At 40.9% G+C, this 27,519-nt stretch overlaps 3 protein-coding genes across 4 annotated transcripts; 2 read left to right on the top strand and 1 right to left on the bottom strand.

The window, feature by feature from the left end:
• Nucleotides 1-10,085: 10,085 nt before the first annotated feature.
• On the bottom strand, nt 10,086-12,828 carry LOC130316815 (uncharacterized). Its single transcript, XM_056552813.1, has 7 exons — nt 12,148-12,828; nt 11,754-12,032; nt 11,535-11,651; nt 10,778-11,422; nt 10,457-10,664; nt 10,245-10,364; nt 10,086-10,127 (listed from the first exon to the last, which is right to left on the bottom strand). Exons 1-7 carry the CDS (start codon nt 12,159-12,161, stop codon nt 10,086-10,088), a joined length of 1,425 nt encoding a protein of 474 aa, XP_056408788.1. The 5' UTR covers nt 12,162-12,828.
• Nucleotides 12,829-13,734: 906 nt separating this feature from the next.
• LOC130316817 (uncharacterized) lies at nt 13,735-17,600 on the top strand. 2 transcript variants are annotated; one of them, XM_056552815.1, is made up of 10 exons: nt 13,735-14,208; nt 14,286-14,597; nt 14,684-15,133; nt 15,935-16,139; nt 16,227-16,355; nt 16,452-16,585; nt 16,672-16,905; nt 16,990-17,130; nt 17,226-17,351; nt 17,467-17,600. In XM_056552815.1, exons 1-10 carry the CDS (start codon nt 13,958-13,960, stop codon nt 17,510-17,512), a joined length of 2,028 nt encoding a protein of 675 aa, XP_056408790.1. In that variant the 5' UTR covers nt 13,735-13,957; the 3' UTR covers nt 17,513-17,600. The 2 variants fall into 2 exon arrangements, with proteins under 2 accessions (XP_056408790.1, XP_056408791.1); XM_056552816.1 differs by having other exon boundaries at nt 17,470-17,557.
• Nucleotides 17,601-17,648: 48 nt separating this feature from the next.
• On the top strand, nt 17,649-21,610 carry LOC130316816 (uncharacterized). The gene is made up of 9 exons (XM_056552814.1): nt 17,649-17,778; nt 18,338-18,638; nt 18,720-18,752; nt 18,869-19,004; nt 19,096-19,394; nt 19,564-19,873; nt 19,957-20,090; nt 20,197-20,687; nt 20,813-21,610. Exons 1-9 carry the CDS (start codon nt 17,766-17,768, stop codon nt 21,433-21,435), a joined length of 2,340 nt encoding a protein of 779 aa, XP_056408789.1. The 5' UTR covers nt 17,649-17,765; the 3' UTR covers nt 21,436-21,610.
• Nucleotides 21,611-27,519: the final 5,909 nt, after the last annotated feature.

The following is a 27,519-nucleotide window of genomic DNA, read 5'->3' as shown; positions in this document are numbered from 1 at the left end:
AAGTCCTGTCCAGCAGCCCCCAAGGGGGATAATAGGACCACATTTATAGGGTTTGTAGAGGAGATCTAGGGCTACAAAAGGAGCCCTAAAGCTTGTTTGTGGGACCTTGCCTTGAGGAATGGGATTGGGTCAAAATTTGGAAAGCTGGGGTACACAATTTCAATGCAGATTTCCCAAAAATGACCCCCCATGGAAGTCCTGTCCATCAGCCCCCAAGGGGGATAATAGGACCACATTTATAGGCTTTGTAGAGGAGATCTAGGGCTACAAGAGGAGCCCTAAAGCTTGTTTGTGGGACATTCCCTTGAGGAATGGGATTGGGTCAAAATTTGGAAAGCTGGGGTACACAATTTCAATGCAGATTTCCCAAAAATGACCCCCCCATGGAAGTCCTGTCCAGCAGCCCCCAAGGGGGATAATAGGACCACATTTATAGGGTTTGTAGAGGAGATCTAGGACTACAAGAGGAGCCCTAAAGCTTGTTTGTGGGACATTCCCTTGAGGAATGGGATTGGGTCAAAATTTGGAAAGCTGGGGTACACAATTTCAGTGCAGATTTCCCAAAAATGACCCCCCATGGAAGTCCTGTCCAGTGGCCCACAAGGGGGATAATAGGACCACATTTATAGGGTTTGTAGAGGAGATCTAGGACTACAAGAGGAGCCCTAAAGCTTGTTTGTGGGACATTCCCTTGAGGAATGGGATTGGGTCAAAATTTGGAAAGCTGGGGTACACAATTTCAGTGCAGATTTCCCAAAAATGACCCCCCATGGAAGTCCTGTCCAGCAGCCCCCAAGGGGGATAATAGGACCACATTTATAGGGTTTGTAGAGGAGATCTAGGGCTACAAAAGGAGCCCTAAAGCTTGTTTGTGGGACCTTGCCTTGAGGAATGGGATTGGGTAAAAATTTGGAAAGCTGGGGTACACAATTTCAGTGCAAATTTCCCAAAAATGACCCCCCATGGAAGTCCTGTCCAGCAGCCCCCAAGGGGGATAATAGGACCACATTTATAGGCTTTGTAGAGGAGATCTAGGGCTACAAGAGGAGCCCTAAAGCTTGTTTGTGGGACATTCCCTTGAGGAATGGGATTGGGTCAAAATTTGGAAAGCTGGGGTACACAATTTCAGTGCAGATTTCCCAAAAATGACCCCCCATGGAAGTCCTGTCCAGCAGCCCCCAAGGGGTATAATAGGACCACATTTATAGGGTTTGTAGAGGAGATCTAGGACTACAAGAGGAGCCCTAAAGCTTGTTTGTGGGACATTCCCTTGAGGTATGGGCTTGGGTCAAAATTTGGAAGGCTGGGGTACACAATTTCAGTGCAGATTTCCCAAAAATGACCCCCCATGGAACTACTGTCCAGTGGCCCCCAAGGGGGATAATAGGACCATAATAGGACCACATTTATAGGGTTTGTAGAGGAGATCTAGGGCTACAAGAGGAGCCCTAAAGCTTGTTTGTGGGACATTCCCTTAAGGAATGGGATTGGGTCAAAATTTGGAAAGCTGGGGTACACAATTTCAGTGCAGATTTCCCAAAAATGACCCCCCATGGAAGTCCTGTCCAGCAGCACCCAAGGGGGATAATAGGACCACATTTATAGGGTTTGTAGAGGAGATCTAGGGCTACAAGAGGAGCCCTAAAGCTTGTTTGTGGGACATTCCCTTGAGGTATGGGCTTGGGTCAAAATTTGGAAGGCTGGGGTACACAATTTCAGTGCAGATTTCCCAAAAATGACCCCCCATGGAAGTCCTGTCCAGCAGCACCCAAGGGGGATAATAGGACCACATGTATAGGGTTTGTAGAGGAGATCTAGGGCTACAAGAGGAGCCCTAAAGCTTGTTTGTGGGACATTCCCTTGAGGAATGGGATTGGGTCAAAATTTGGAAAGCTGGGGTACACAATTTCAGTGCAGATTTCCCAAAAATTACCCCCCATGGAAGTCCTGTTCAGCATCCCCCAAGGGGGATAATAGGACCTCATTTATAGGGTTTGTAGAGGAGATCTAGGGCTACAAGAGGAGCCCTAAAGCTTGTGTGTGGGACATTTCCTTGAGGTATGGGATTGGGTCAAAATTTGGAAGGCTGGGGTACACAATTTCAGTGCAGATTTCCCAAAAATGACCCCCCATGGAAGTCCTGTCCATCAGCCCCCAAGGGGGATAATAGGACCACATTTATAGGGTTTGTAGAGGAGATCTAGGGCTACAAAAGGAGCCCTAAAGCTTGTTTGTGGGACATTCCCTTGAGGAATGGGATTGGGTCAAAATTTGGAAAGCTGGGGTGCACATTTCCCAAAAATTACCCCCCATGGAACTACTGTCCAGTGGCCCCCAAGGGGGATAATAGGACCTCATTTATAGGGTTTGTAGAGGAGATCTAGGGCTACAAGAGGAGCCCTAAAGCTTGTTTGTGGGACATTCCCTTGAGGTATGGGCTTGGGTCAAAATTTGGAAGGCTGGGGTACATAATTTCAGTGCAGATTTCCCAAAAATGACCCCCCATGGAAGTCCTGTCCAGCAGCACCCAAGGGGGATAATAGGACCACATGTATAGGGTTTGTAGAGGAGATCTAGGGCTACAAGAGGAGCCCTAAAGCTTGTTTGTGGGACATTCCCTTGAGGAATGGGATTGGGTCAAAATTTGGAAAGCTGGGGTACACAATTTCAGTGCAGATTTCCCAAAAATGACCCCCCATGGAAGTCCTGTTCAGCATCCCCCAAGGGGGATAATAGGACCTCATTTATAGGGTTTGTAGAGGAGATCTAGGGCTACAAGAGGAGCCCTAAAGCTTGTTTGTGGGACATTCCCTTGAGGTATGGGCTTGGGTCAAAATTTGGAAAGCTGGGGTACACAATTTCAGTGCAGATTTCCCAAAAATGACCCCCCATGGAAGTCCTGTCCAGCAGCACCCAAGTGGGATAATAGGACCACATTTATAGGGTTTGTAGAGGAGATCTAGGGCTACAAGAGGAGCCCTAAAGCTTGTTTGTGGGACATTCCCTTGAGGTATGGGCTTGGGTCAAAATTTGGAAGGCTGGGGTACACAATTTCAGTGCAGATTTCCCAAAAATGACCCCCCATGGAAGTCCTGTCCAGCAGCACCCAAGGGGGATAATAGGACCACATGTATAGGGTTTGTAGAGGAGATCTAGGGCTACAAGAGGAGCCCTAAAGCTTGTTTGTGGGACATTCCCTTGAGGAATGGGATTGGGTCAAAATTTGGAAAGCTGGGGTACACAATTTCAGTGCAGATTTCCCAAAAATGACCCCCCATGGAAGTCCTGTTCAGCATCCCCCAAGGGGGATAATAGGACCTCATTTATAGGGTTTGTAGAGGAGATCTAGGGCTACAAGAGGAGCCCTAAAGCTTGTTTGTGGGACATTCCCTTGAGGTATGGGCTTGGGTCAAAATTTGGAAAGCTGGGGTACACAATTTCAGTGCAGATTTCCCAAAAATGACCCCCCATGGAAGTCCTGTCCATCAGCCCCCAAGGGGGATAATAGGACCACATTTATAGGGTTTGTAGAGGAGATCTAGGGCTAAAAGAGTAGCCCTAAAGCTTGTGTGTGGGACATTCCCTTGAGGTATGGGATTGGGTAAAAATTTGGAAGGCTGGGGTACACAATTTCAGTGCAGATTTCCCAAAAATGACCCCCCATGGAAGTCCTGTTCAGCATCCCCCAAGGGGGATAATAGGACCTCATTTATAGGGTTTGTAGAGGAGATCTAGGGCTACAAGAGGAGCCCTAAAGCTTGTGTGTGGGACATTTCCTTGAGGTATGGGATTGGGTCAAAATTTGGAAGGCTGGGGTACACAATTTCAGTGCAGATTTCCCAAAAATGACCCCCCATGGAAGTCCTGTCCATCAGCCCCCAAGGGGGATAATAGGACCACATTTATAGGGTTTGTAGAGGAGATCTAGGGCTACAAAAGGAGCCCTAAAGCTTGTTTGTGGGACATTCCCTTGAGGAATGGGATTGGGTCAAAATTTGGAAAGCTGGGGTGCACATTTCCCAAAAATTACCCCCCATGGAACTACTGTCCAGTGGCCCCCAAGGGGGATAATAGGACCACATTTATAGGGTTTGTAGAGGAGATCTAGGGCTACAAGAGGAGCCCTAAAGCTTGTTTGTGGGACATTCCCTTGAGGTATGGGCTTGGGTCAAAATTTGGAAGGCTGGGGTACACAATTTCAGTGCAGATTTCCGCAGATTTCCCAAAAATGACCCCCCATGGAAGTCCTGTCCAGCAGCACCCAAGGGGGATAATAGGACCACATGTATAGGGTTTGTAGAGGAGATCTAGGGCTACAAGAGGAGCCCTAAAGCTTGTTTGTGGGACATTCCCTTGAGGAATGGGATTGGGTCAAAATTTGGAAAGCTGGGGTACACAATTTCAGTGCAGATTTCCCAAAAATGACCCCCCATGGAAGTCCTGTTCAGCATCCCCCAATGGGGATAATAGGACCTCATTTATAGGGTTTGTAGAGGAGATCTAGGGCTACAAGAGGAGCCCTAAAGCTTGTTTGTGGGACATTCCCTTGAGGTATGGGCTTGGGTCAAAATTTGGAAAGCTGGGGTACACAATTTAAGTGCAGATTTCCCAAAAATGACCCCCCATGGAAGTCCTGTCCAGCAGCACCCAAGTGGGATAATAGGACCACATTTATAGGGTTTGTAGAGGAGATCTAGGGCTACAAGAGGAGCCCTAAAGCTTGTTTGTGGGACATTCCCTTGAGGTATGGGCTTGGGTCAAAATTTGGAAGGCTGGGGTACACAATTTCAGTGCAGATTTCCCAAAAATGACCCCCCATGGAAGTCCTGTCCAGCAGCACCCAAGGGGGATAATAGGACCACATGTATAGGGTTTGTAGAGGAGATCTAGGGCTACAAGAGGAGCCCTAAAGCTTGTTTGTGGGACATTCCCTTGAGGAATGGGATTGGGTCAAAATTTGGAAAGCTGGGGTACACAATTTCAGTGCAGATTTCCCAAAAATGACCCCCCATGGAAGTCCTGTTCAGCATCCCCCAAGGGGGATAATAGGACCTCATTTATAGGGTTTGTAGAGGAGATCTAGGGCTACAAGAGGAGCCCTAAAGCTTGTTTGTGGGACATTCCCTTGAGGTATGGGCTTGGGTCAAAATTTGGAAAGCTGGGGTACACAATTTCAGTGCAGATTTCCCAAAAATGACCCCCCATGGAAGTCCTGTCCATCAGCCCCCAAGGGGGATAATAGGACCACATTTATAGGGTTTGTAGAGGAGATCTAGGGCTAAAAGAGTAGCCCTAAAGCTTGTGTGTGGGACATTCCCTTGAGGTATGGGATTGGGTAAAAATTTGGAAGGCTAGGGTACACAATTTCAGTGCAGATTTCCCAAAAATGACCACCCATGGAAGTCCTGTCCAGCAGCCCCCAAGGGGGATAATAGGACCTCATTTATAGGGTTTGTAGAGGAGATCTAGGGCTACAAGAGGAGCCCTAAAGCTTGTTTGTGGGACATTCCCTTGAGGAATGGGATTGGGTCAAAATTTGGAAAGCTGGGGTACACAATTTCAGTGCAGATTTCCCAAAAATGACCCCCATGGAAGTCCTGTTCAGCATCCCCCAAGGGGGATAATAGGACCTCATTTATAGGGTTTGTAGAGGAGATCTAGGGCTACAAAGGGAGCCCTAAAGCTTGTTTGTGGGACATTCCCTTGAGGAATGGGATTGGGTCAAAATTTGGAAAGCTGGGGTACACAATTTCAGTGCAGATTTCCCAAAAATGACCCCCCATGGAAGTCCTGTTCAGCATCCCCCAAGGGGGATAATAGGACCTCATTTATAGGGTTTGTAGAGGAGATCTAGGGCTACAAGAGGAGCCCTAAAGCCTGTTTGTGGGACATCCCCTTGAGGAATGGGATTGGGTCAAAATTTGGAAGGCTGGGGTACACAATTTCAGTGCAGATTTCCCAAAAATGACCACCCATGGAAGTCCTGTCCAGCAGCCCCCAAGGGGGATAATAGGACCACATTTATAGGGTTTGTAGAGGAGATCTAGGGCTACAAAAGGAGCCCTAAAGCTTGTTTGTGGGACATTCCCTTGAGGAATGGGATTGGGTCAAAATTTGGAAGGCTAGGGTACACAATTTCAGTGCAGATTTCCCAAAAATGACCACCCATGGAAGTCCTGTCCAGCAGCCCCCAAGGGGGATAATAGGACCTCATTTATAGGGTTTGTAGAGGAGATCTAGGGCTACAAGAGGAGCCCTAAAGCTTGTTTGTGGGACATTCCCTTGAGGAATGGGATTGGGTCAAAATTTGGAAAGCTGGGGTACACAATTTCAGTGCAGATTTCCCAAAAATGACCCCCATGGAAGTCCTGTTCAGCATCCCCCAAGGGGGATAATAGGACCTCATTTATAGGGTTTGTAGAGGAGATCTAGGGCTACAAAGGGAGCCCTAAAGCTTGTTTGTGGGACATTCCCTTGAGGAATGGGATTGGGTCAAAATTTGGAAAGCTGGGGTACACAATTTCAGTGCAGATTTCCCAAAAATGACCCCCCATGGAAGTCCTGTTCAGCATCCCCCAAGGGGGATAATAGGACCTCATTTATAGGGTTTGTAGAGGAGATCTAGGGCTACAAGAGGAGCCCTAAAGCCTGTTTGTGGGACATCCCCTTGAGGAATGGGATTGGGTCAAAATTTGGAAGGCTGGGGTACACAATTTCAGTGCAGATTTCCCAAAAATGACCACCCATGGAAGTCCTGTCCAGCAGCCCCCAAGGGGGATAATAGGACCACATTTATAGGGTTTGTAGAGGAGATCTAGGGCTACAAAAGGAGCCCTAAAGCTTGTTTGTGGGACATTCCCTTGAGGAATGGGATTGGGTCAAAATTTGGAAAGCTGGGGTACACAATTTCAGTGCAGATTTCCCAAAAATGACCCCCCATGGAAGTCCTGTCCAGCAGCCCCCAAGGGGGATAATAGGACCATATTTATAGGGTTTGTAGAGGAGATCTAGGGCTACAAGAGGAGCCTTGTTTGTGCGACCTTCCCTTGAGGAATGGGAGTGGGTCAAATTAGGGGTTATTTAGCTGGCTTAGGAGGCACCTTTCCAAGTAGAGATTTTCATAAAGTGACCCCCAATGGAAGTCCTGTCGAGCGGCCCCCTTTAGGCATAGGAATACCAAAATTTTCAGGGTTTGTAGAGAAGGTTTAGGGCTACAAAACAAGCCCTCAAGCTTGATTATGGGACCTTCCCCCGATAAATGGGAGTGGGTCAAATTAGGGGTTATTTAGCTGGCTTAGGAGGCACCTTTCCTGGGTAGAGATTTCAATAATATGGCTCCCATGGAAGTCCTGTTAACATAAAGTGACCCCCCATGGAAGTACTGTTGAGCGGCCCCCTTTAGGCATAGGAATACCAAAATTTCAAGGTTTGTAGAGAAGGTCTAGGGCTACAAAACGAGCCCTCAAGCTTGTTTGTTGGACCTTCCCTCAATAAATGGGAGTGGGTCAAATTAGGGGTTTTTTAGCTGGCTTAGGAGGCACCTTTCCTGGGTAGAGATTTTCATAAAGTGACCCCCAATGGAAGTCCTGTCGAGCGGCCCCCTTTAGGCATAGGAATACCAAAATTTCAGGGTTTGTAGAGAAGGTCTAGGGCTACAAAACAAGCCCTCAAGCTTGATTATGGGACCTTCCCCCGATAAATGGGAGTGGGTCAAATTAGGGGTTATTTAGCTGGCTTAGGAGGCACCTTTCCTGGATAGAGATTTCCATAATGTGGCTCCCATGGAAGTCCTGTTAACATAAAGTGACCCCCCATGGAAGTACTGTCGAGCGGCCCCCTTTAGGCATAGGAATACCAAAATTTCAGGGTTTGTAGAGAAGGTCTAGGGCTACAAAACAAGCCCTCAAGCTTGTTTGTTGGACCTTCCCTCGATAAATGGGAGTGGCTCAAATTAGGGGTTATTTAGCTGGCTTAGGAGGCACCTTTCCTGGGAAGAGATTTTCATAAAGTGACCCCCAATGGAAGTCCTGTCGAGCGGCCCCCTTTAGGCATAGGAATACCAAAATTTCAGGGTTTGTAGAGAAGGTCTAGGGCTACAAAACAAGCCCTCAAGCTTGTTTGTTGGACCTTCCCTCGATAAATGGGAGTGGCTCAAATTAGGGGTTATTTAGCTGGCTTAGGAGGCACCTTTCCTGGGAAGAGATTTTCATAAAGTGACCCCCAATGGAAGTCCTGTCGAGCGGCCCCCTTTAGGCATAGGAATACCAAATTTTCTGGGTTTGTAAAGGAGGTCTAGGGCTATAAAAGTAGCCCTGAATCTAGTCTGTGGGGGGCTTCTGTCAGGGAATGGTTCTAGAATGTGTATTATGACCTGCAGTGATTGATGTGTGTATTTAGACCTACAGAAGCTGGGTTATGTATTATGAGGTTCTGCAGCAGCTGGGTTGAGTATTTTGAGGTCCTACAGCAGCTAAAATATATTTATTTAGCAAACCCCATCATGACAAACTACATCAAATGAAATCTTCATCACTGTTTCCACTAAAATCTATTTTTCTTTTATTGCTCTAACCCCTAACTTGAACCCTAACCTCGAACCCTATACCTAACCTGTAACCCGTAACCCTAACCCTAAACCTAACCCTAGCCCTAAGCCCTAAACCTAACCCTAAACCTAACACCTCACCCCTAAAGCAGCTGAGGTGTGTATTATGAGGTTGTGCAGCAGCTAAGGTGTATAATTATGAGGTTATGTGTTTAACCAGTGGTCGGTCTCTCTGTGAGGTTTGTGAAAATGCTGGAAAACCCCATTCATATATACCTAACCCTAATCAAAACCCATAATCCTAAATGTACCCTAATAAACTTCCAGACAAAGTGTTCAATAAAAAAAGAAGAATATATTTATTGATGAAAGTGCAAGAAAATTAAAGTGCATTTATTAAACAAAAACCCCATTATCACAATCCCCAAAAATAATGAAATTATATTTATTCAGCAAACCTCATCATGCTAAACCACATTAAATAAAAACAAATGACACAGTTTCCACTGAAATCACGTTTTCTTCAATTTCTCTAAAACGTCTTTGATCCTTGGTAAGTTCTTCTTCCATCGCTGCAGTCCAATGCATTTTCTCACCTCCTCTTCACTTGGCCGTTGATCTTGAAGCAATCCTGTCAAAAATAAATAAAAAAACGTATTAAGGCTTTGATATAAATGTGGCTGTTCCTGCTATGGCCACCTCCTGAGGTAAACTGTTCTATGAGGGTTATGTTACTCTTACCGGTTATATGCTGCACTCGCATCCTGTTCTGCAATTTCCTCCACCTATCATATAATTGTTGCCCATGGACAGCAGACTCAGCAAGGCATATTTTTAGAGGGGGTGGGTCCTTCTCCACATCCACAGGATACTTTTCAATGAATTTTTCAAACTCGTCCTCTTTTGATGTTATAACTGGCAAGGTAGCAGGTTTTTCCACCAGCAAGGTTGCAGGTTTTTCCACTACTTCAGATCTGAAGAAGAGACACAGATTTTAATAAATAATAAGATTTTATAATGAGAATAATAAGATCAATAATATTTTTAATAATATAAAAGAGTGTTCAACTACTTACTTGGAGGTGGTAGGAATATCTTTGCTCTCGTACAGCGTTGTCATCTCTGATGCTTTCACCATGTCCTCCATAATCTTCTCCCGATAGACACGTTCAGCCGTGTAATTAGAATGTGAAAGATATTGGAAAATATATTTCTCTCATTGCTCTCTTTGCATTTTGAGGACACAAAGGTTTCTGCATTCCTTCTGGCCATTTGACTGGTCACTGTTTGTAATCCAAATCTATAAAACGTAGAAAGAAATAATAACATATTATTCAATTTGTACATGTTCAACCTGTAGAACAAAAATTGAGAAATCGATCAGTGCTAAGACATATATATATATATATATATATATATATATATATATATATATATACACCTACTTACTTGCAATGAAATCTTGAGATATCTTGTGACACACAGTGAATCTTTTGACCAGTAGAGGAGATAAAAAAGTTCTTTATTTCATCCTTCCCCTTTAGAAATGTAGGTCTGACTTGTTAAAATATATATCAAACCACTAAAAAAAGATAAGAAAATTCCAATTAGTTAGATCAATAACAGATATAACAGATCAAAAAAAGATACATTAAAGACAGATAGACAGATCTCAGATTGTATAATATAGGATATTTACCTTTTCCTCTTCTATAGTCAATACCAGCACAGCTAATTGATTGGCAGCCGTTTTATGTTCATGCACCGGAATGCCTACATGAGTTCCATGATGAGGATTTCTTTTTTTCCATTCATCTACCTACCAAATAAACAAAGTGTGAGATTGAAGTGCAAAGATAAACCTTTATATTTCATAGAAAAGGCAGCAATATAGAAAATAAGGCTACTTACTGTCAAATTCTGCACCACTCCAGGTCGCTGCAGCTTCCTCAAAACAATTAGACACTCCAAATAGTTCAGAATAGTTAATTTTTCATTTTCAGTCAGTCCATCCTCATTTTCTGCCTTATTTAAAGCAGACTTGAAAGCAGGTTCTGCAATACTAAGGATGGATCCCAGGTCTGTTGGTTTCTGCACATCCTCTACAAAACATTTTTCTCTGTGGAAATAAAGTAATGAAAATTTGATAAATGCATAATATAAGAAAGTGAAGTTTGTTGAAGTATACAATTTTTGAAGTTAATAATATGTAATCATGTTTTTAACACCTACTTCTTTGCAATGTTTTCTTTGGATATTCCTTTGCTTAGTCTTTTCTGGAAGACCCTAAGCTGACCCAAATAGACACTAGCAACGTTATAAGCCTCCTTGTCTGTTATCGATAGGTCTGTTGCATCCATCAGATAAGATATAAACCTCTTCAAATTCTTCATGTAATTGAAGACGGTTTGATTAGTATTTCCTATATCCAGTAGCTTGGCAAAATATTTATTTGTCTTCTGAATATTATATATGAACTTCAGAGATGGCTTCTCATTATCCATATAATATAGGAAACGTGCAACATTCTCCACCTCTTGTTTGTACCTCACAACCCCTAAGGTCTTTGAGAGGTATGAAGCAAAATCTGAAATTGGTTTCTTTTCAAGGGAATGCCTTTTATACATCCCCGCTTCGGTCATCTTCCTCCTCAGTGGGTTTTTCCATGCAATGTTTCGCTGAACTGTTGCTGTTGCTCCGTTTTCTTTTTCTTCTTGCTCTTCTTCTTCATGCACTTCTTGTTCTTCTGGCTCTTCTTGTTCTCCTTTGCCTAGATCTTCTTTGTCTCCTTGGTTATTCTCTTGTAGTTCTCTATCTTCTTCTGTGTCCAAGTCATTGATAATTGCCTGTATTGGTTGACGTTCAGGGTCTTCAAAACTATAAGACAATGAGATAGAGTTTAATATCACATGCATAGAAACATTATATATATATATATATATATATATATATATATATATATATATACTGAGAAACACATTTTCATTACCTCTTAGGCTGACAAATAGCCATCTCTAGTTCTGTCTGTGTCCCAATTTCTTTCCTCAAACAATCGATATTTTTCTGTAGGATCCGATCTTCCTTAATTCCGCATCTTTCAAGTTGACTATTTTCAAGTGGAAAGACACAATTAATACTTTATAGAAACCAAATGAAAACAAATAAAAATACATCATATTATCATAATAGAGTATACAATAATACAAACCTTTGCATAGCAGGACCATTATAAATAAAAAAGCCACGGTTCTTCAGGAATCCAATCATGTTCTGTATGCATTTTCCGTTACACAACAGTGCCGCAACCTCACTGTAATTTATAGCAAGTCCCTTTGATGCTACATTGGACAAGCTCCTTTTCGCCCCCGCCAGGGTTTCTTTGATCTCTTCATCGCTGCCATGCTTCAGGCACTTCCGACGCAGATGGGTCCCCAAGACGTTGTCTATCTTGAAGCAGATGGGGCAGGTCATTGGGGTTCTGTTGTGCCTGTTGAATACATATATTATTATTATTAATAATAAAATGTACATTATGGGAAAAAAAATAACGTTGTGACATAAGCATTTAAGATCAAATAATAATACATTATAAAAATACTTACACTTTGGATTCCATCTTAAAGTCTGAGCTTATAATGTGAGATATTCTGTAAAATATAAAGTAGAAAAATTAACACAGTTTTAAAAAAAGCTATTGGGTTAACAGCAAACAAAATACACAGTATGAAGAGTATACAGAAAAGAAATAGAGGGGAAAAATTTAGCAAATGCCCAGAGATCCTGTAGAAATAAAACACTGGAGATCCGATCTGATAAGAGAGTAGAGCTTCAGTGAAATTCCAGCAACAGTCTGTTAAGCTGAACTCAGAACTGCCCTTTTATACAAAAAGCTAGGGTACCTTGACCAATAGGAGCAAAGAACAATTTGGCATCATACAATTTTCATAGCAATAGAATACCATAGCTGCCAGACTTAATTTAATTAGCCTAACTGGAGCCAACAGTGAAACTAAAACCAGTTTTTCTAGTACCAGGTGCTAAAACTGGCACTGCCAAGCTGCCAAAGTTGTTAGGTGTGAAGTTTGGCAGCTAAGGTAGCCTATTGCAATGGTAATTGTCTAATGTGGAATGTGCCTACCCCGAAACTGCATGGGATGTACACTTAGTATTGCAACCTATATTTTTATATATAAAGTAATATTAAATGCACCTTATTTTCTACAGTATTATGATATGATTCTTAGTTTTATGTACCAGCGATTGACAATGTCACTGAATATACCCCTGCAATGTTGCACGTTTGTAGATATAACAAAATACTCTCTGATCAGATTGATATGTAACAGCAGTCTGTTAAACTGATCTCAGAATGTATGTATATATATATATATATAGAGAGAGAGAGAGAGAGTGAGAAAGAGAAAGAAAGAGAGAGAGAGAGAGAGAGAGAGAGAGAGAGAGAAAGAAAAAGAGAAAGAGGGAGAAAGAGAGAGAAAGAGAGAGAAAGAGAGAGAGAGAAAGAGAGAGAAATAGAGAGTACTTTGCAATATCTACAAGCATGCAACATTGTGGGGTGTATTCAATAACATTGTCAATCCCTTGTACCTAAAACTAAGAAGCATATATATATATATATATATATATATATATATATATATATATTATAGGTTGCAATACTAAATGTACATCCTATTTAGTTTGTAGCTATGGCAATTTCCAGAACAATAGAATACCTTAGCTGCCAGACATAATTTAATTAGGGACACTGGAGCCAATGTGGACACCTTGGAGCCACAAGCTACATGAAATGTTTGCACTCCTATTGGTCATGTTAGTCTATCTTTGTGTATAAAGGGCAGTTCTGAGATCAGTTTAGGTCAGACTGGTGTTGGAAATTCACTGACACTCTGATCTTCAATTTTGTGCTTTTTGGAACTCCGAACCATTTTGTGCTTTTTGCGATTACTTCATTTGAGGATTTTGATATCCTTTCCATTTGTCTTTTGGCTACTACTGCAAATTTTATTGTTTTGGCTGCAAAAGGAAAATCTTTAGGATATCATGGAGTCTGTACCCAAAATGTAAGTACATGTATTTGTTATAAGTATGTGTTTTAAAACGTAGACTAAAGTTGTATATACAATATGTGTTATTGTATCTTCATTTAGCTATGTTTTTACAATCTTCATTGCAGTGGTGGTACATGGAATGTAGGCTTAGTATTGCAACCTATATTTTTATATATATAAATACAGATTGCATTGCTTGTAAACACAGTAATATATGCTTATTTTATATAGTAATATTATATGCATCTTATTTTATATATAATTATATATAGTTAGACTAAAGTTGTATAAATAAATGAATAATCTAAAAAATTTGTCTTAAAACAGCCATAACAGAACTCCGATGACATGCCCTGTCTGCTGTATGCCCAACAAGAGTCTCTCTACACATCTGAAAAGAAAGTGTATGAAGCTAGACACTGAGGAGGCCAGGAAAGCTGCATTAGAATCGGCCAAAAAAATTCTGGTCAACATAGCATCGAAGGGCACTACCATTTTTTATGATAAGATCATGTCTCTGGAATCTCTGGAAAATGTTGTACCCTTTCTAGAGGACAGGGGCTTTATTATAGCAGGCAAACCAACTTCAAACAGGTATGTGCTACCTCTGTATGTATATAATCTCATGTGTGAGTCCATCCCAGTACCTAAATTCACATTTTATATTATAGGAATATCAGACACGAGAGAACATCTACCTCTCTGTCGGCTGCCACCTCCATATTGCAAGTAGCAGCCTCTCAAGTACAGCCATTTCCCATGGAAGACGATGAGGACACATTGCAACCTCAAGAGGATTTGGAGGTCCCACATGGCAATGTGGAGCCTGAAGAAAACATTGAAGATGTTTCAGCCGAGACCGAGGACCAATATATAGAAGAGAGAGCCAGCATTTCAGAAGAAGACCATGAGGAAGAGCAAAGAAGAAGAGAAGATGGAGAAGTTGAGGACACTGATGACATCCTGGATAGTCAGACACAGAGGTCAGTGTTCTATGACAGTCTATGTCTTCTCAGTATTGGTAAAATGTATTTATTCTAACTAGTTGCATTTTCCTTCTAAATTTTAGAATCCTACAGACAAAATGGACAGTGGATACAAGAAAGAAGATGATGGCTGAGGGGTTGTACCAACGTCATTCATTAGACAACCCAATGCTGAAGGGCTTTGCCTCCTATCTGAAGGACACTTTGAAGGTCAATAACTATAAACAGGAGGTTGAAGATGTTGCAAGATTCCTTTTTTACATGAACCCAAAGACTGTAAACCTGCAGTTCGTAAAGGATGTGGAAAAGGCCAACTCCTTCTTTACCAAGCTAAGGGATTTGAATCTAGCAAACCAGACCATCTTCAACTACCTGAAACATGTCCGGAGGTTCATGACCTATCAGCTTAGATCCACCAACCTCTTTACAAAACATCCAACTTTGTATAAGTCCTGCGATTTCTTTCACAAAGTTACCGAAGACATACAAAAGAGGTTGTCAAAAGGGATTTCTAGAGAGGTTGTCAGCAAACGGTGAGCTAGTCTCTCTATTAATATAAGTTACTCTCTGTAAATGTTTCTCTAGGTTACTTTTTAGCATTTGCATCAAAACATTTCTTGAATATAAAGATATAACACACTCCATAGCTTTGGCATCAGACAATCCCTGGTATCTAAAACTAAGAAGCATATCATAATACTGTACAAAAGAAAATGCATTCAATATGACTTTATATATAAAAATATAGGTTGCAATACTAAGTGTACATTTCATGCAGTTTCGGGGGCAGGCACATTCCATAGCTTTTGTATCAGACAATTTCCATAGCAATAGAATACCTTAGCTGCAAAACTTAATTTAATTAGTCACACTGGAGCCGACCTTGTGCCAAGGTGACAAAGGTAACAGTGCTAAGCAGCCAAACTTGTAAGGTGTCAAAGGTAGCCTATTGTTATGGTAATTGTCTAATGTGGAATGTGCCTACCCCGAAACTGCATGGGATGTACACTTAGTATTGCAACCTATATTTTGATATATAAAGTAATATTAAATGCATCTTATTTTGTACAGTATTATGATATGCTTCTTAGTTTAATGTACCTGCGATTGACAATGTCATTGAATATACCCCTGCAATGCTGCTTGCTTGTAGATATAGCAAAATTCTCTCTCTCTCTCTCTCTCTCTCTCTCTCTCTCTTTCTTTCTCTCTCTCTCTCTCTCTTCTCTCTCTCTCTCTCTCTCTCTCTCTCTCTCTCTCTCTCTCTCTCTCTCTCTCTCTCTCTCTCTATATATATATATATATATGTAATATCCTATATATCTTATTTTTAGGTACCAGGCATTGACAACCACTTCGAAGACACCCCAGGAATGTCGCAGGCTTCTAGATGTGGCAAAACCATCATTCATACAGTGTTTAAAGGATGTACAAGGTGGAAACACTGATCGAACAGCATATCTAGAAATAATTTATTATTTGGAGGCCCTGCTTGTATTGAAGCATCTGCAAAGACCAGGGGTAGTGGAAAATATGACTGTGAGTAACTTTTTCATCCTCTTTTTTTCATATTTATTGTTGGTTTGCTTTTCTGTCCATTAAACTTTTCCAACTCTTGGCTCCTAGGTTTCAGAGTGGAAAGAACGTATCTCCCACTCATATAATGGGGAGAAACTTTCTATAATTGGTGTTAAGCTACATAAGACAGCTTCACAGCAAGTGGCTACTTTTGTGCTAAACAAGGAGGAAGAAATGGTAAGCTTTATCTAAGTTTATGGGTTGACATAATGTGGAGAAAATGAATTTCAATAATTTCTAATATATTTTTTATATATATTTTTTTTCCCACAGTGGTTTAAAGTCTACTTTGAAAAAGTGAGACCAAATTTGGTACACAGAAACGCTCCAAAGGAAAACTTCTTCATATCGACTTCTGGAAAAGAAATATATAATGTTTCAAATGACCTCTTGCGGTACCACAAGAAGTAAGATTAAAAAGAGTCACTTATCATTTCAAAGTGCAAATATAGTGCCATATTTTATGTGTTTACCATCTTCTTTTTAATTCTAGGTTCAAACTTCCGGAAATCTCTAGCCAGCTTGTCAGAAGAGTTTGTGAGACATGGACCGTTCCAAATTATTCTGATTCAGAAAAGAACATGTTTGCCAAATATCTGGCGCATACAAACCTCACGGCTGAAAGAAACTATCGGGAAAAAACCCTTACAGATATTTGCCATGGCTACCAGCTAGTAGTACAAGCAGGGCAAGTTATGGAAAATGAGCCACAAGCCAGCACCTCAAGGTACTTGATTGTGGGAGTCAAAGCAATTATAGCTCTGCAATATTGATTGCTAAGTCATTTATGTCTTTTTTATTTCCTATAAAGAAATCTGGAATCGAGTCTCCTTCATCCTGGCTTGCCCCATGATCATCTTCTGGATCCAAAGGATGACGACAGCCAACAAGACGAGGACAAAACTTCCCAGGACACACTAAGTGACCAGGATGATACTGGCTGGACTTCAAGGTAAATAGACTGTCAAAATAATATCATTGTGTTTTGCTAATGAGTGGATGCTTTCTATGATTGCATATTAATGTTCATATATGTTTTATGTGCAGAGCAAAAGCTCCCTCAGTGCCAGCTATGTCAACGAGGTCACAGAGGCAGAGGCAGGCAGCACCAGCAAGCTCGATGTCAAGAAGATCAAGGAAGCAGAGGCAGACACCATCAGCAAGCTCTAGCAGGTAGCTATACCAGACATTGATTGATTTTATTTGGTGGATAATCACAAATCTTCCAGTGAATGTCCTGATATCAGGTTATAACGTTGGACTTTCTTCTTTCTTTTTTATTCCTCAGAAGGACTGAAGATTGCCGGAGAAGTACTAGGCTTCGAAGAAAATGAGTCCAGCCATGATGAGATCAAGACAACACTGACAGAGGCCAAAATAAAGTTGGTTAATGATGTTGCAGTGAATGTTCTGATATCAGGTTATAACGTTGGACTTTCTTCTTTCTTTTTTATTCCTCAGAAGGACTGAAGATTGCCGGAGAAGAAGTAGGCTTCGAAGAAATGAGTCCAGCCATGGAAGTGCATGAAGCATAGCAGCGATGATGAGATCAAGACAACACTGACAGAGGCCAAATAAAGTTGGTCAATGATGTATCAAGGTGCTTGCTATGAGGATCGCTGAGCTGTTATGAGACAGAAATTCACGGAACATGTTTGGCTTCATAAGGGAAGGCACATTCATCATATTTATCCATATTTATTTATTAGGTTACTATAGGTTAAAAATGTCACTTATAATTTTCAAATTGTAACATAATGTTTCTGTTTTTACTCATGGAATAAATTAGTTGCTTTTTTCAGGCCTACTACTGGAATGTGGGTAGGTGTGAACAGAAACCACTCCTTGTGACTAGGTGTGAAATTTGGGCACCTTGGAGGTGTCAAAAATTTTCATTATGTTAGAAGGTGTCATGTTTTGTCTCATACTGCAATCTCATTGGTCACTGACTTACATAAATACAGCTTCCAGAAACTAGGCCAGCAGTTCACTTTTTGCCAAGCTACTGGAAGCAAGTTCTCAACTCCTTCTTAGCTGGACATTCATCTCCTGGACTGTTCTCCTAGACTGCTCTTCTGGATCCTGGCCTCTCACAGTTTTATTAAGCAAGCATTTTGAATTGTTATATATTTAAATCAATATCTCTTTATCTCTTTCAGAAAAGATGGCCTCATACCAGAAGGAAAACCGCACTCCATTGGGCTGCAAGTATTGCATGAGAATGCAAGGAAAGCTGTCGGTTCACCTCCGCAAGGTGTGCATGAAAACAGCAACTGAAGCTGAAATCACCCAAGAGGTGGAGGAAGCAAAGAAGAGAATGCGTAAAGTTGCAGAGTCTTTGAGTATTGTCTTCTATGACAGCGTCAATGACAAGAAGAGTGGATTTTCCAGTGCACAAGAGTTCTTTGTAGATTTTTTGGAGCGTCATGGATGCATTGTAGCAGAAAAACCATCTGAAAAGTAAGTAATATATACTTTAGTATCTATCAACCTATCTATCTATCTATCAAATGTTAATGCTGATTTTATGTGCATCCTTAGGCAACCATCTGATGAAGTTATTGAACAGGATCAGTAAGTTTAATTTCCTTTCTAAAATTTTGTAATATGGGTGTATTATAACACTACAATGATTCTAGTGTACCCACTAATGGATAGTATGCACATTAATTGTTCACTGTTTGTTTCAGGAGTAGCTCTGTAACCCTAAGAAGAAAATTGACTGAGGCTGGTGTCCACAAGAAGCATGATGTGAATTCTCAAATGTTTCTGAACTTCAGAGAATACCTGGCAATTCAGTTCTCAGAGTTGGGCATAAGGCAAATGGTTTGTATGATTTTTCTATCACTTTGTATGCATTACAGGAACCTTGTTAGGCATTGAATATCTTAACTGACATCTATGTCTTTTCTATCAGGTAGAAAATGTTTCCCGCTACTTATATTTCATGAGCCCGGATGAGATCTCTTTGGGATTTCTCAATGATCCAGAGAAAACCAAACTATTTGTGAGCACCCACTTGCGTTTGAAGACGACTATAAGCACCATCAAAAATTATCTTAACCATATCCAGCAGTTCACTAGATTTGTGATTTCAGAAAACTTCCATGAAACCATTGGGGAGGACACCAAAGAGTCTGCCCAGGCCTTCCTTGCAGAACTGAAGAACATAAATGAAGAGATTAACCAGAAATTCAACAAAAAGCCACAAAAAATGTAAGCATGGGTTAGGCCATTAGAACTAAATAATTAGACAGGGGGCGGTGGGAATATAGTCCCAAATATTTTGTAGTTACTACCTTATTAATATTGGTATTGCATGGCTCTGTATAGTTTATGATTTTTTTTAAATTAACCCAACTATGTTTATTTTTTTCTTTATCAGCGACAGACATCTAAACCCTATGGATTGCCGCAGAGTACTAGCAGCAGCAAAGCCCCATGTGGTAAACATGTTCTCTCGGTCAGTCGGAGATTGTGGACTAGATGACAAAGATAAGACCATCACATGCTACTACCTTGAAGCTTTGCTGATTCTTAATCATCTTCGCAAACCATCTGTGGTCCAAAACCTGATGGTTAAAGATTGGCTGGAGAGGAAATATACCACCTATTTTGATGGAAGCACCAAAAAGAGGGTCTGCATTGTGAAAACACAAGGGACTGCTATTGCGCTTACGGATGAAGAGGAGCTGGTAAGTGTTTAAGAAAATAAATTATTTATTTATTATTTATATCATAGCGAGGCAATTCCTTAACACTTGTTTCCTTCCTATAGCTGTTCAGCATATACTTTAAAGATATCCGACCAACCCAACTGGCAAAGGAATCAAAGACAGTGGAGTTCTTTGTGTCGTGCAAAGGAAAACGAGTCACAAATCCCTGCAATGACTTAAAGAGACTCCATGAGAAGTAAGTAATCAGTAGGTCTGAGAATAATTAGGTATTATATTTACTGTCTTGCACCACTAAAGTGTCCTGTATCACTGCTAACAATGCCTTTTTTTATGTCCTTTAGGTTTAAGATGCCTGTAGTATCTGGAAAAGAGGCATTAGAGGCATTTGATCAGTGGGCTGATGACAATCTATGCCAGGAAGATAGAGACACTGTTAATAATTATATCCACCTGGACATCAGCCGACTCGGATTCAGTAAAAATGCAGTTATCCAGGGTATGCATATTCTCACCACATTGAGTGGTGGAAATGAAACTGAGAGCAGTGGACCGTCTCATAAAAAGAGGAGGAGAGAAGGAGAAGAAGAAGAATCAGAAGAAGATCAAGAAGAAGCAGAAGAGGAAGGAGGAGCGGAAAGCACTGCAAGCATTGAAGACCTTGTAGACCTTAAAGAGGAGAGCTTCAAAAGATTACTTCAAATATATCCTTTAGGCCTCAACCAGTCCCCTCCATCCTTAAGTGTATGTAGGCAGGCCAGCCAACCTAATGCACAATACTGCCTGGATAAATGGAGACGAACACAATATACAGATCGTATCAAGGATGTTGTTGGTAAGTTTCTTATTAATATTTCCCTTTTTCAACTGCATTCTAATTGAAATGACGCAATTGTTAGGGCAGCAATGTTATTTATTTGGTATACTAACTGACACCTTTTACTTTTTTTTCTTGTGTAGATCATTTCAGGAATCTTCCCAGCAAAGAACAAGTGAAGGCTTATATGGAACATCAGGCCTGGGACACCAATGTGCCAAGAACATTTGACATTCTGCAGGCCTGGAGACCTCAAGAACCGAGAAGAAAAGAGGACACTATGGAACATGTTAAAGCTTTAATAGACTCCCAGGAGTGGCCAGGACTTGTTGCAGTGGAGGATAAAAAAACAGGTGGTCACTCCCTTAAAACCAGTCGGGTTTTTCAGAAAGGAGAGATTGTATGTGACTATCACGGAGTCTTAATGGACGGCAAGGAGGCTGAGGAGCTGCAAAAAACATTGACTGATGAGAAATGTTATAGCTTCTTCTTCCAGGACAAAGGGAAGAAGATGTGCATAAATGCAACAAATATACCTTGCCTGTGCCACCAAGACATGTTGTCGACTTTTGGGAGGCTGATTAATCATTCATGCAAAAGAGCAAATCTAAAACCTGTGGTGAAACATATTAAGGACGGAAAACAGCCAGTTATTCTCTTTGAGGCCAAGAGAAACCTGCCACCTGGCACAGAACTGTTATTTGACTATGGTGTCCGTAAAAACTCATTTGGTGAAGGAAAAGATCTAAGTTGGCTTGAAACTTGACCTCATGCTACTTTATTTATTGTATGTTTGAATTTATTGTTATAATAAATAATGCTATGATTTGTCAAAGTGTAATATTAAGATAATTGGGGAGATTTACCAATCAGCCTTAAACCCTACATGTCCTTTTTCTCACAGCAAACAATCACAGCTCAACTTCTATATTTTAACAAAGCTCTGGTAATGTGAAAGTTGAGCTGTGATTGGTTGCTGTGAGAAAAAACAGACAAGAAGGGTTTCAGTCTGATTGATAAATCAGTATATTCTTGTTAAAATGTTTTTTTCACCATTCTGTTAATTATTCTTAAATTATTGAACTGTTGTTAGATTCGATTCACTCATCTTTAATTATGATGTTTTTTTTTTTTTACCTTTGCATTATTAATAAAGTTATTTTACTTATTCCAAAATATAAAGACTCTATGTGAATTGATTAAAGTGCATTTATTAAACTAAAAAACCATTATCACAGTCACTCGGTATAAAAAAAAAGTCTGTCTGTGAGCAGTGCCATTCAGGGCATTATACATGAGATAGAATGGTGCAATGAATCAATAAGGCTTCCAAAGATCTTTATTTTACAGGTAACCGAGAATTGGGTAATGGGGACCGCTGACGGTCACCACTACCCAATTCTCGGTATAAAAAAGTCCACCTGTGATAGCAACAGTGCTATTAAGGGGATTTGCATGAGAGTGAATGTGAAAATCAATAAGGCTTTCAAAGACCTCTGTTATTTTACAGGTAACCGAGAATTGGGTAATGGGGACCGCTGACGGTCACCATTACCCAATTCTCGGTATAAAAAAAGTCCACCTGTAATAGAAGCAGTGCCATTCAGAGGATTGTACATGAGAGTGAATGTGAAAATCAATAAGCCTTTCAAAGACCTCTGTTATTTTACAGGTAACCGAGAATTGGGTAATGGGGACCGCTGACGGTCACCATTACCCAATTCTCGGTATAAAAAAAGTCCACCTGTAATAGAAGCAATGAGATTCAGGGGATTGTACATGAGAGTGAATGTGAAAATCAATAAGCCTTTCAAAGACCTCTGTTATTTTACAGGTAACCGAGAATTGGGTAATGGGGACCGCTGACGGTCACCATTACCCAATTCTCGGTATAAAAAAAGTCCACCTGTAATAGAAGCAATGAGATTCAGGGGATTGTACATGAGAGTGAATGTGAAAATCAATAAGCCTTTCAAAGACCTCTGTTATTTTACAGGTAACCGAGAATTGGGTAATGGGGACCGCTGACGGTCACCATTACCCAATTCTCGGTATAAAAAAAGTCCACCTGTAATAGAAGCAATGAGATTCAGGGGATTGTACATGAGAGTGAATGTGAAAATCAATAAGCCTTTCAAAGACCTCTGTTATTTTACAGGTAACCGAGAATTGGGTAATGGGGACCGCTGACGGTCACCATTACCCAATTCTCGGTATAAAAAAAGTCCACCTGTAATAGAAGCAATGAGATTCAGGGGATTGTACATGAGAGTGAATGTGAAAATCAATAAGCCTTTCAAAGACCTCTGTTATTTTACAGGTAACCGAGAATTGGGTAATGGGGACCGCTGACGGTCACCATTACCCAATTCTCGGTATAAAAAAAGTCCACCTGTAATAGAAGCAATGAGATTCAGGGGATTGTACATGAGAGTGAATGTGAAAATCAATAAGCCTTTCAAAGACCTCTGTTATTTTACAGGTAACCGAGAATTGGGTAATGGGGACCGCTGACGGTCACCATTACCCAATTCTCGGTATAAAAAAAGTCCACCTGTAATAGAAGCAATGAGATTCAGGGGATTGTACATGAGAGTGAATGTGAAAATCAATAAGCCTTTCAAAGACCTCTGTTATTTTACAGGTAACCGAGAATTGGGTAATGGGGACCGCTGACGGTCACCATTACCCAATTCTCGGTATAAAAAAAGTCCACCTGTAATAGAAGCAATGAGATTCAGGGGATTGTACATGAGAGTGAATGTGAAAATCAATAAGCCTTTCAAAGACCTCTGTTATTTTACAGGTAACCGAGAATTGGGTAATGGGGACCGCTGACGGTCACCATTACCCAATTCTCGGTATAAAAAAAGTCCACCTGTAATAGAAGCAATGAGATTCAGGGGATTGTACATGAGAGTGAATGTGAAAATCAATAAGCCTTTCAAAGACCTCTGTTATTTTACAGGTAACCGAGAATTGGGTAATGGGGACCGCTGACGGTCACCATTACCCAATTCTCGGTATAAAAAAAGTCCACCTGTAATAGAAGCAATGAGATTCAGGGGATTGTACATGAGAGTGAATGTGAAAATCAATAAGCCTTTCAAAGACCTCTGTTATTTTACAGGTAACCGAGAATTGGGTAATGGGGACCGCTGACGGTCACCATTACCCAATTCTCGGTATAAAAAAAGTCCACCTGTAATAGAAGCAATGAGATTCAGGGGATTGTACATGAGAGTGAATGTGAAAATCAATAAGCCTTTCAAAGACCTCTGTTGTTTTACAGGTAACCGAGAATTGGGTAATGGGGACCGCTGACGGTCACCATTACCCAATTCTCGGTATAAAAAAAGTCCACCTGTAATAGAAGCAATGAGATTCAGGGGATTGTACATGAGAGTGAATGTGAAAATCAATAAGCCTTTCAAAGACCTCTGTTATTTTACAGGTAACCGAGAATTGGGTAATGGGGACCGCTGACGGTCACCATTACCCAATTCTCGGTATAAAAAAAGTCCACCTGTAATAGAAGCAATGAGATTCAGGGGATTGTACATGAGAGTGAATGTGAAAATCAATAAGCCTTTCAAAGACCTCTGTTATTTTACAGGTAACCGAGAATTGGGTAATGGGGACCGCTGACGGTCACCATTACCCAATTCTCGGTATAAAAAAAGTCCACCTGTAATAGAAGCAATGAGATTCAGGGGATTGTACATGAGAGTGAATGTGAAAATCAATAAGCCTTTCAAAGACCTCTGTTATTTTACAGGTAACCGAGAATTGGGTAATGGGGACCGCTGACGGTCACCATTACCCAATTCTCGGTATAAAAAAAGTCCACCTGTAATAGAAGCAATGAGATTCAGGGGATTGTACATGAGAGTGAATGTGAAAATCAATAAGCCTTTCAAAGACCTCTGTTATTTTACAGGTAACCGAGAATTGGGTAATGGGGACCGCTGACGGTCACCATTACCCAATTCTCGGTATAAAAAAAGTCCACCTGTAATAGAAGCAATGAGATTCAGGGGATTGTACATGAGAGTGAATGTGAAAATCAATAAGCCTTTCAAAGACCTCTGTTATTTTACAGGTAACCGAGAATTGGGTAATGGGGACCGCTGACGGTCACCATTACCCAATTCTCGGTATAAAAAAAGTCCACCTGTAATAGAAGCAATGAGATTCAGGGGATTGTACATGAGAGTGAATGTGAAAATCAATAAGCCTTTCAAAGACCTCTGTTATTTTACAGGTAACCGAGAATTGGGTAATGGGGACCGCTGACGGTCACCATTACCCAATTCTCGGTATAAAAAAAGTCCACCTGTAATAGAAGCAATGAGATTCAGGGGATTGTACATGAGAGTGAATGTGAAAATCAATAAGCCTTTCAAAGACCTCTGTTATTTTACAGGTAACCGAGAATTGGGTAATGGGGACCGCTGACGGTCACCATTACCCAATTCTCGGTATAAAAAAAGTCCACCTGTAATAGAAGCAATGAGATTCAGGGGATTGTACATGAGAGTGAATGTGAAAATCAATAAGCCTTTCAAAGACCTCTGTTATTTTACAGGTAACCGAGAATTGGGTAATGGGGACCGCTGACGGTCACCATTACCCAATTCTCGGTATAAAAAAAGTCCACCTGTAATAGAAGCAATGAGATTCAGGGGATTGTACATGAGAGTGAATGTGAAAATCAATAAGCCTTTCAAAGACCTCTGTTATTTTACAGGTAACCGAGAATTGGGTAATGGGGACCGCTGACGGTCACCATTACCCAATTCTCGGTATAAAAAAAGTCCACCTGTAATAGAAGCAATGAGATTCAGGGGATTGTACATGAGAGTGAATGTGAAAATCAATAAGCCTTTCAAAGACCTCTGTTATTTTACAGGTAACCGAGAATTGGGTAATGGGGACCGCTGACGGTCACCATTACCCAATTCTCGGTATAAAAAAAGTCCACCTGTAATAGAAGCAATGAGATTCAGGGGATTGTACATGAGAGTGAATGTGAAAATCAATAAGCCTTTCAAAGACCTCTGTTATTTTACAGGTAACCGAGAATTGGGTAATGGGGACCGCTGACGGTCACCATTACCCAATTCTCGGTATAAAAAAAGTCCACCTGTAATAGAAGCAATGAGATTCAGGGGATTGTACATGAGAGTGAATGTGAAAATCAATAAGCCTTTCAAAGACCTCTGTTATTTTACAGGTAACCGAGAATTGGGTAATGGGGACCGCTGACGGTCACCATTACCCAATTCTCGGTATAAAAAAAGTCCACCTGTAATAGAAGCAATGAGATTCAGGGGATTGTACATGAGAGTGAATGTGAAAATCAATAAGCCTTTCAAAGACCTCTGTTATTTTACAGGTAACCGAGAATTGGGTAATGGGGACCGCTGACGGTCACCATTACCCAATTCTCGGTATAAAAAAAGTCCACCTGTAATAGAAGCAATGAGATTCAGGGGATTGTACATGAGAGTGAATGTGAAAATCAATAAGCCTTTCAAAGACCTCTGTTATTTTACAGGTAACCGAGAATTGGGTAATGGGGACCGCTGACGGTCACCATTACCCAATTCTCGGTATAAAAAAAGTCCACCTGTAATAGAAGCAATGAGATTCAGGGGATTGTACATGAGAGTGAATGTGAAAATCAATAAGCCTTTCAAAGACCTCTGTTATTTTACAGGTAACCGAGAATTGGGTAATGGGGACCGCTGACGGTCACCATTACCCAATTCTCGGTATAAAAAAAGTCCACCTGTAATAGAAGCAATGAGATTCAGGGGATTGTACATGAGAGTGAATGTGAAAATCAATAAGCCTTTCAAAGACCTCTGTTATTTTACAGGTAACCGAGAATTGGGTAATGGGGACCGCTGACGGTCACCATTACCCAATTCTCGGTATAAAAAAAGTCCACCTGTAATAGAAGCAATGAGATTCAGGGGATTGTACATGAGAGTGAATGTGAAAATCAATAAGCCTTTCAAAGACCTCTGTTATTTTACAGGTAACCGAGAATTGGGTAATGGGGACCGCTGACGGTCACCATTACCCAATTCTCGGTATAAAAAAAGTCCACCTGTAATAGAAGCAATGAGATTCAGGGGATTGTACATGAGAGTGAATGTGAAAATCAATAAGCCTTTCAAAGACCTCTGTTATTTTACAGGTAACCGAGAATTGGGTAATGGGGACCGCTGACGGTCACCATTACCCAATTCTCGGTATAAAAAAAGTCCACCTGTAATAGAAGCAATGAGATTCAGGGGATTGTACATGAGAGTGAATGTGAAAATCAATAAGCCTTTCAAAGACCTCTGTTATTTTACAGGTAACCGAGAATTGGGTAATGGGGACCGCTGACGGTCACCATTACCCAATTCTCGGTATAAAAAAAGTCCACCTGTAATAGAAGCAATGAGATTCAGGGGATTGTACATGAGAGTGAATGTGAAAATCAATAAGCCTTTCAAAGACCTCTGTTATTTTACAGGTAACCGAGAATTGGGTAATGGGGACCGCTGACGGTCACCATTACCCAATTCTCGGTATAAAAAAAGTCCACCTGTAATAGAAGCAATGAGATTCAGGGGATTGTACATGAGAGTGAATGTGAAAATCAATAAGCCTTTCAAAGACCTCTGTTATTTTACAGGTAACCGAGAATTGGGTAATGGGGACCGCTGACGGTCACCATTACCCAATTCTCGGTATAAAAAAAGTCCACCTGTAATAGAAGCAATGAGATTCAGGGGATTGTACATGAGAGTGAATGTGAAAATCAATAAGCCTTTCAAAGACCTCTGTTATT

This window comes from Hyla sarda, unplaced genomic scaffold (assembly GCF_029499605.1).
Source record: "Hyla sarda isolate aHylSar1 unplaced genomic scaffold, aHylSar1.hap1 scaffold_1961, whole genome shotgun sequence".
In the NCBI taxonomy this organism is placed as follows: Eukaryota; Metazoa; Chordata; class Amphibia; order Anura; family Hylidae; genus Hyla; species Hyla sarda.
Note: the sequence above shows the minus strand (reverse complement) of the source record. Positions and strands in the feature narration are given on the sequence as shown.

Excerpts from the sequence above, each read along its gene's own strand:
- LOC130316815 (XM_056552813.1), bottom strand. Across the intron at positions 10,665-10,777 it reads AAAGAAAACATTGCAAAGAA|AGAAAAATGTTTTGTAGAGG; the intron begins GTAGGTGTTAAA and ends TTATTTCCACAG. Across the intron at positions 10,365-10,456 it reads GAGTGGTGCAGAATTTGACA|GTAGATGAATGGAAAAAAAG; the intron begins GTAAGTAGCCTT and ends TTTATTTGGTAG.
- LOC130316816 (XM_056552814.1), top strand. Across the intron at positions 18,753-18,868 it reads GAAGTTATTGAACAGGATCA|GAGTAGCTCTGTAACCCTAA; the intron begins GTAAGTTTAATT and ends TGTTTGTTTCAG. Across the intron at positions 19,005-19,095 it reads AGTTGGGCATAAGGCAAATG|GTAGAAAATGTTTCCCGCTA; the intron begins GTTTGTATGATT and ends CTTTTCTATCAG.
- LOC130316817 (XM_056552815.1), top strand. The coding sequence starts at position 13,958 with ATGACATGCCCTGTCTGCTGTATGCCCAACAAGAGTCTCTCTACACAT. Across the intron at positions 14,598-14,683 it reads CTGGATAGTCAGACACAGAG|AATCCTACAGACAAAATGGA; the intron begins GTCAGTGTTCTA and ends TCTAAATTTTAG. Across the intron at positions 16,586-16,671 it reads CTCTTGCGGTACCACAAGAA|GTTCAAACTTCCGGAAATCT; the intron begins GTAAGATTAAAA and ends TTTTAATTCTAG.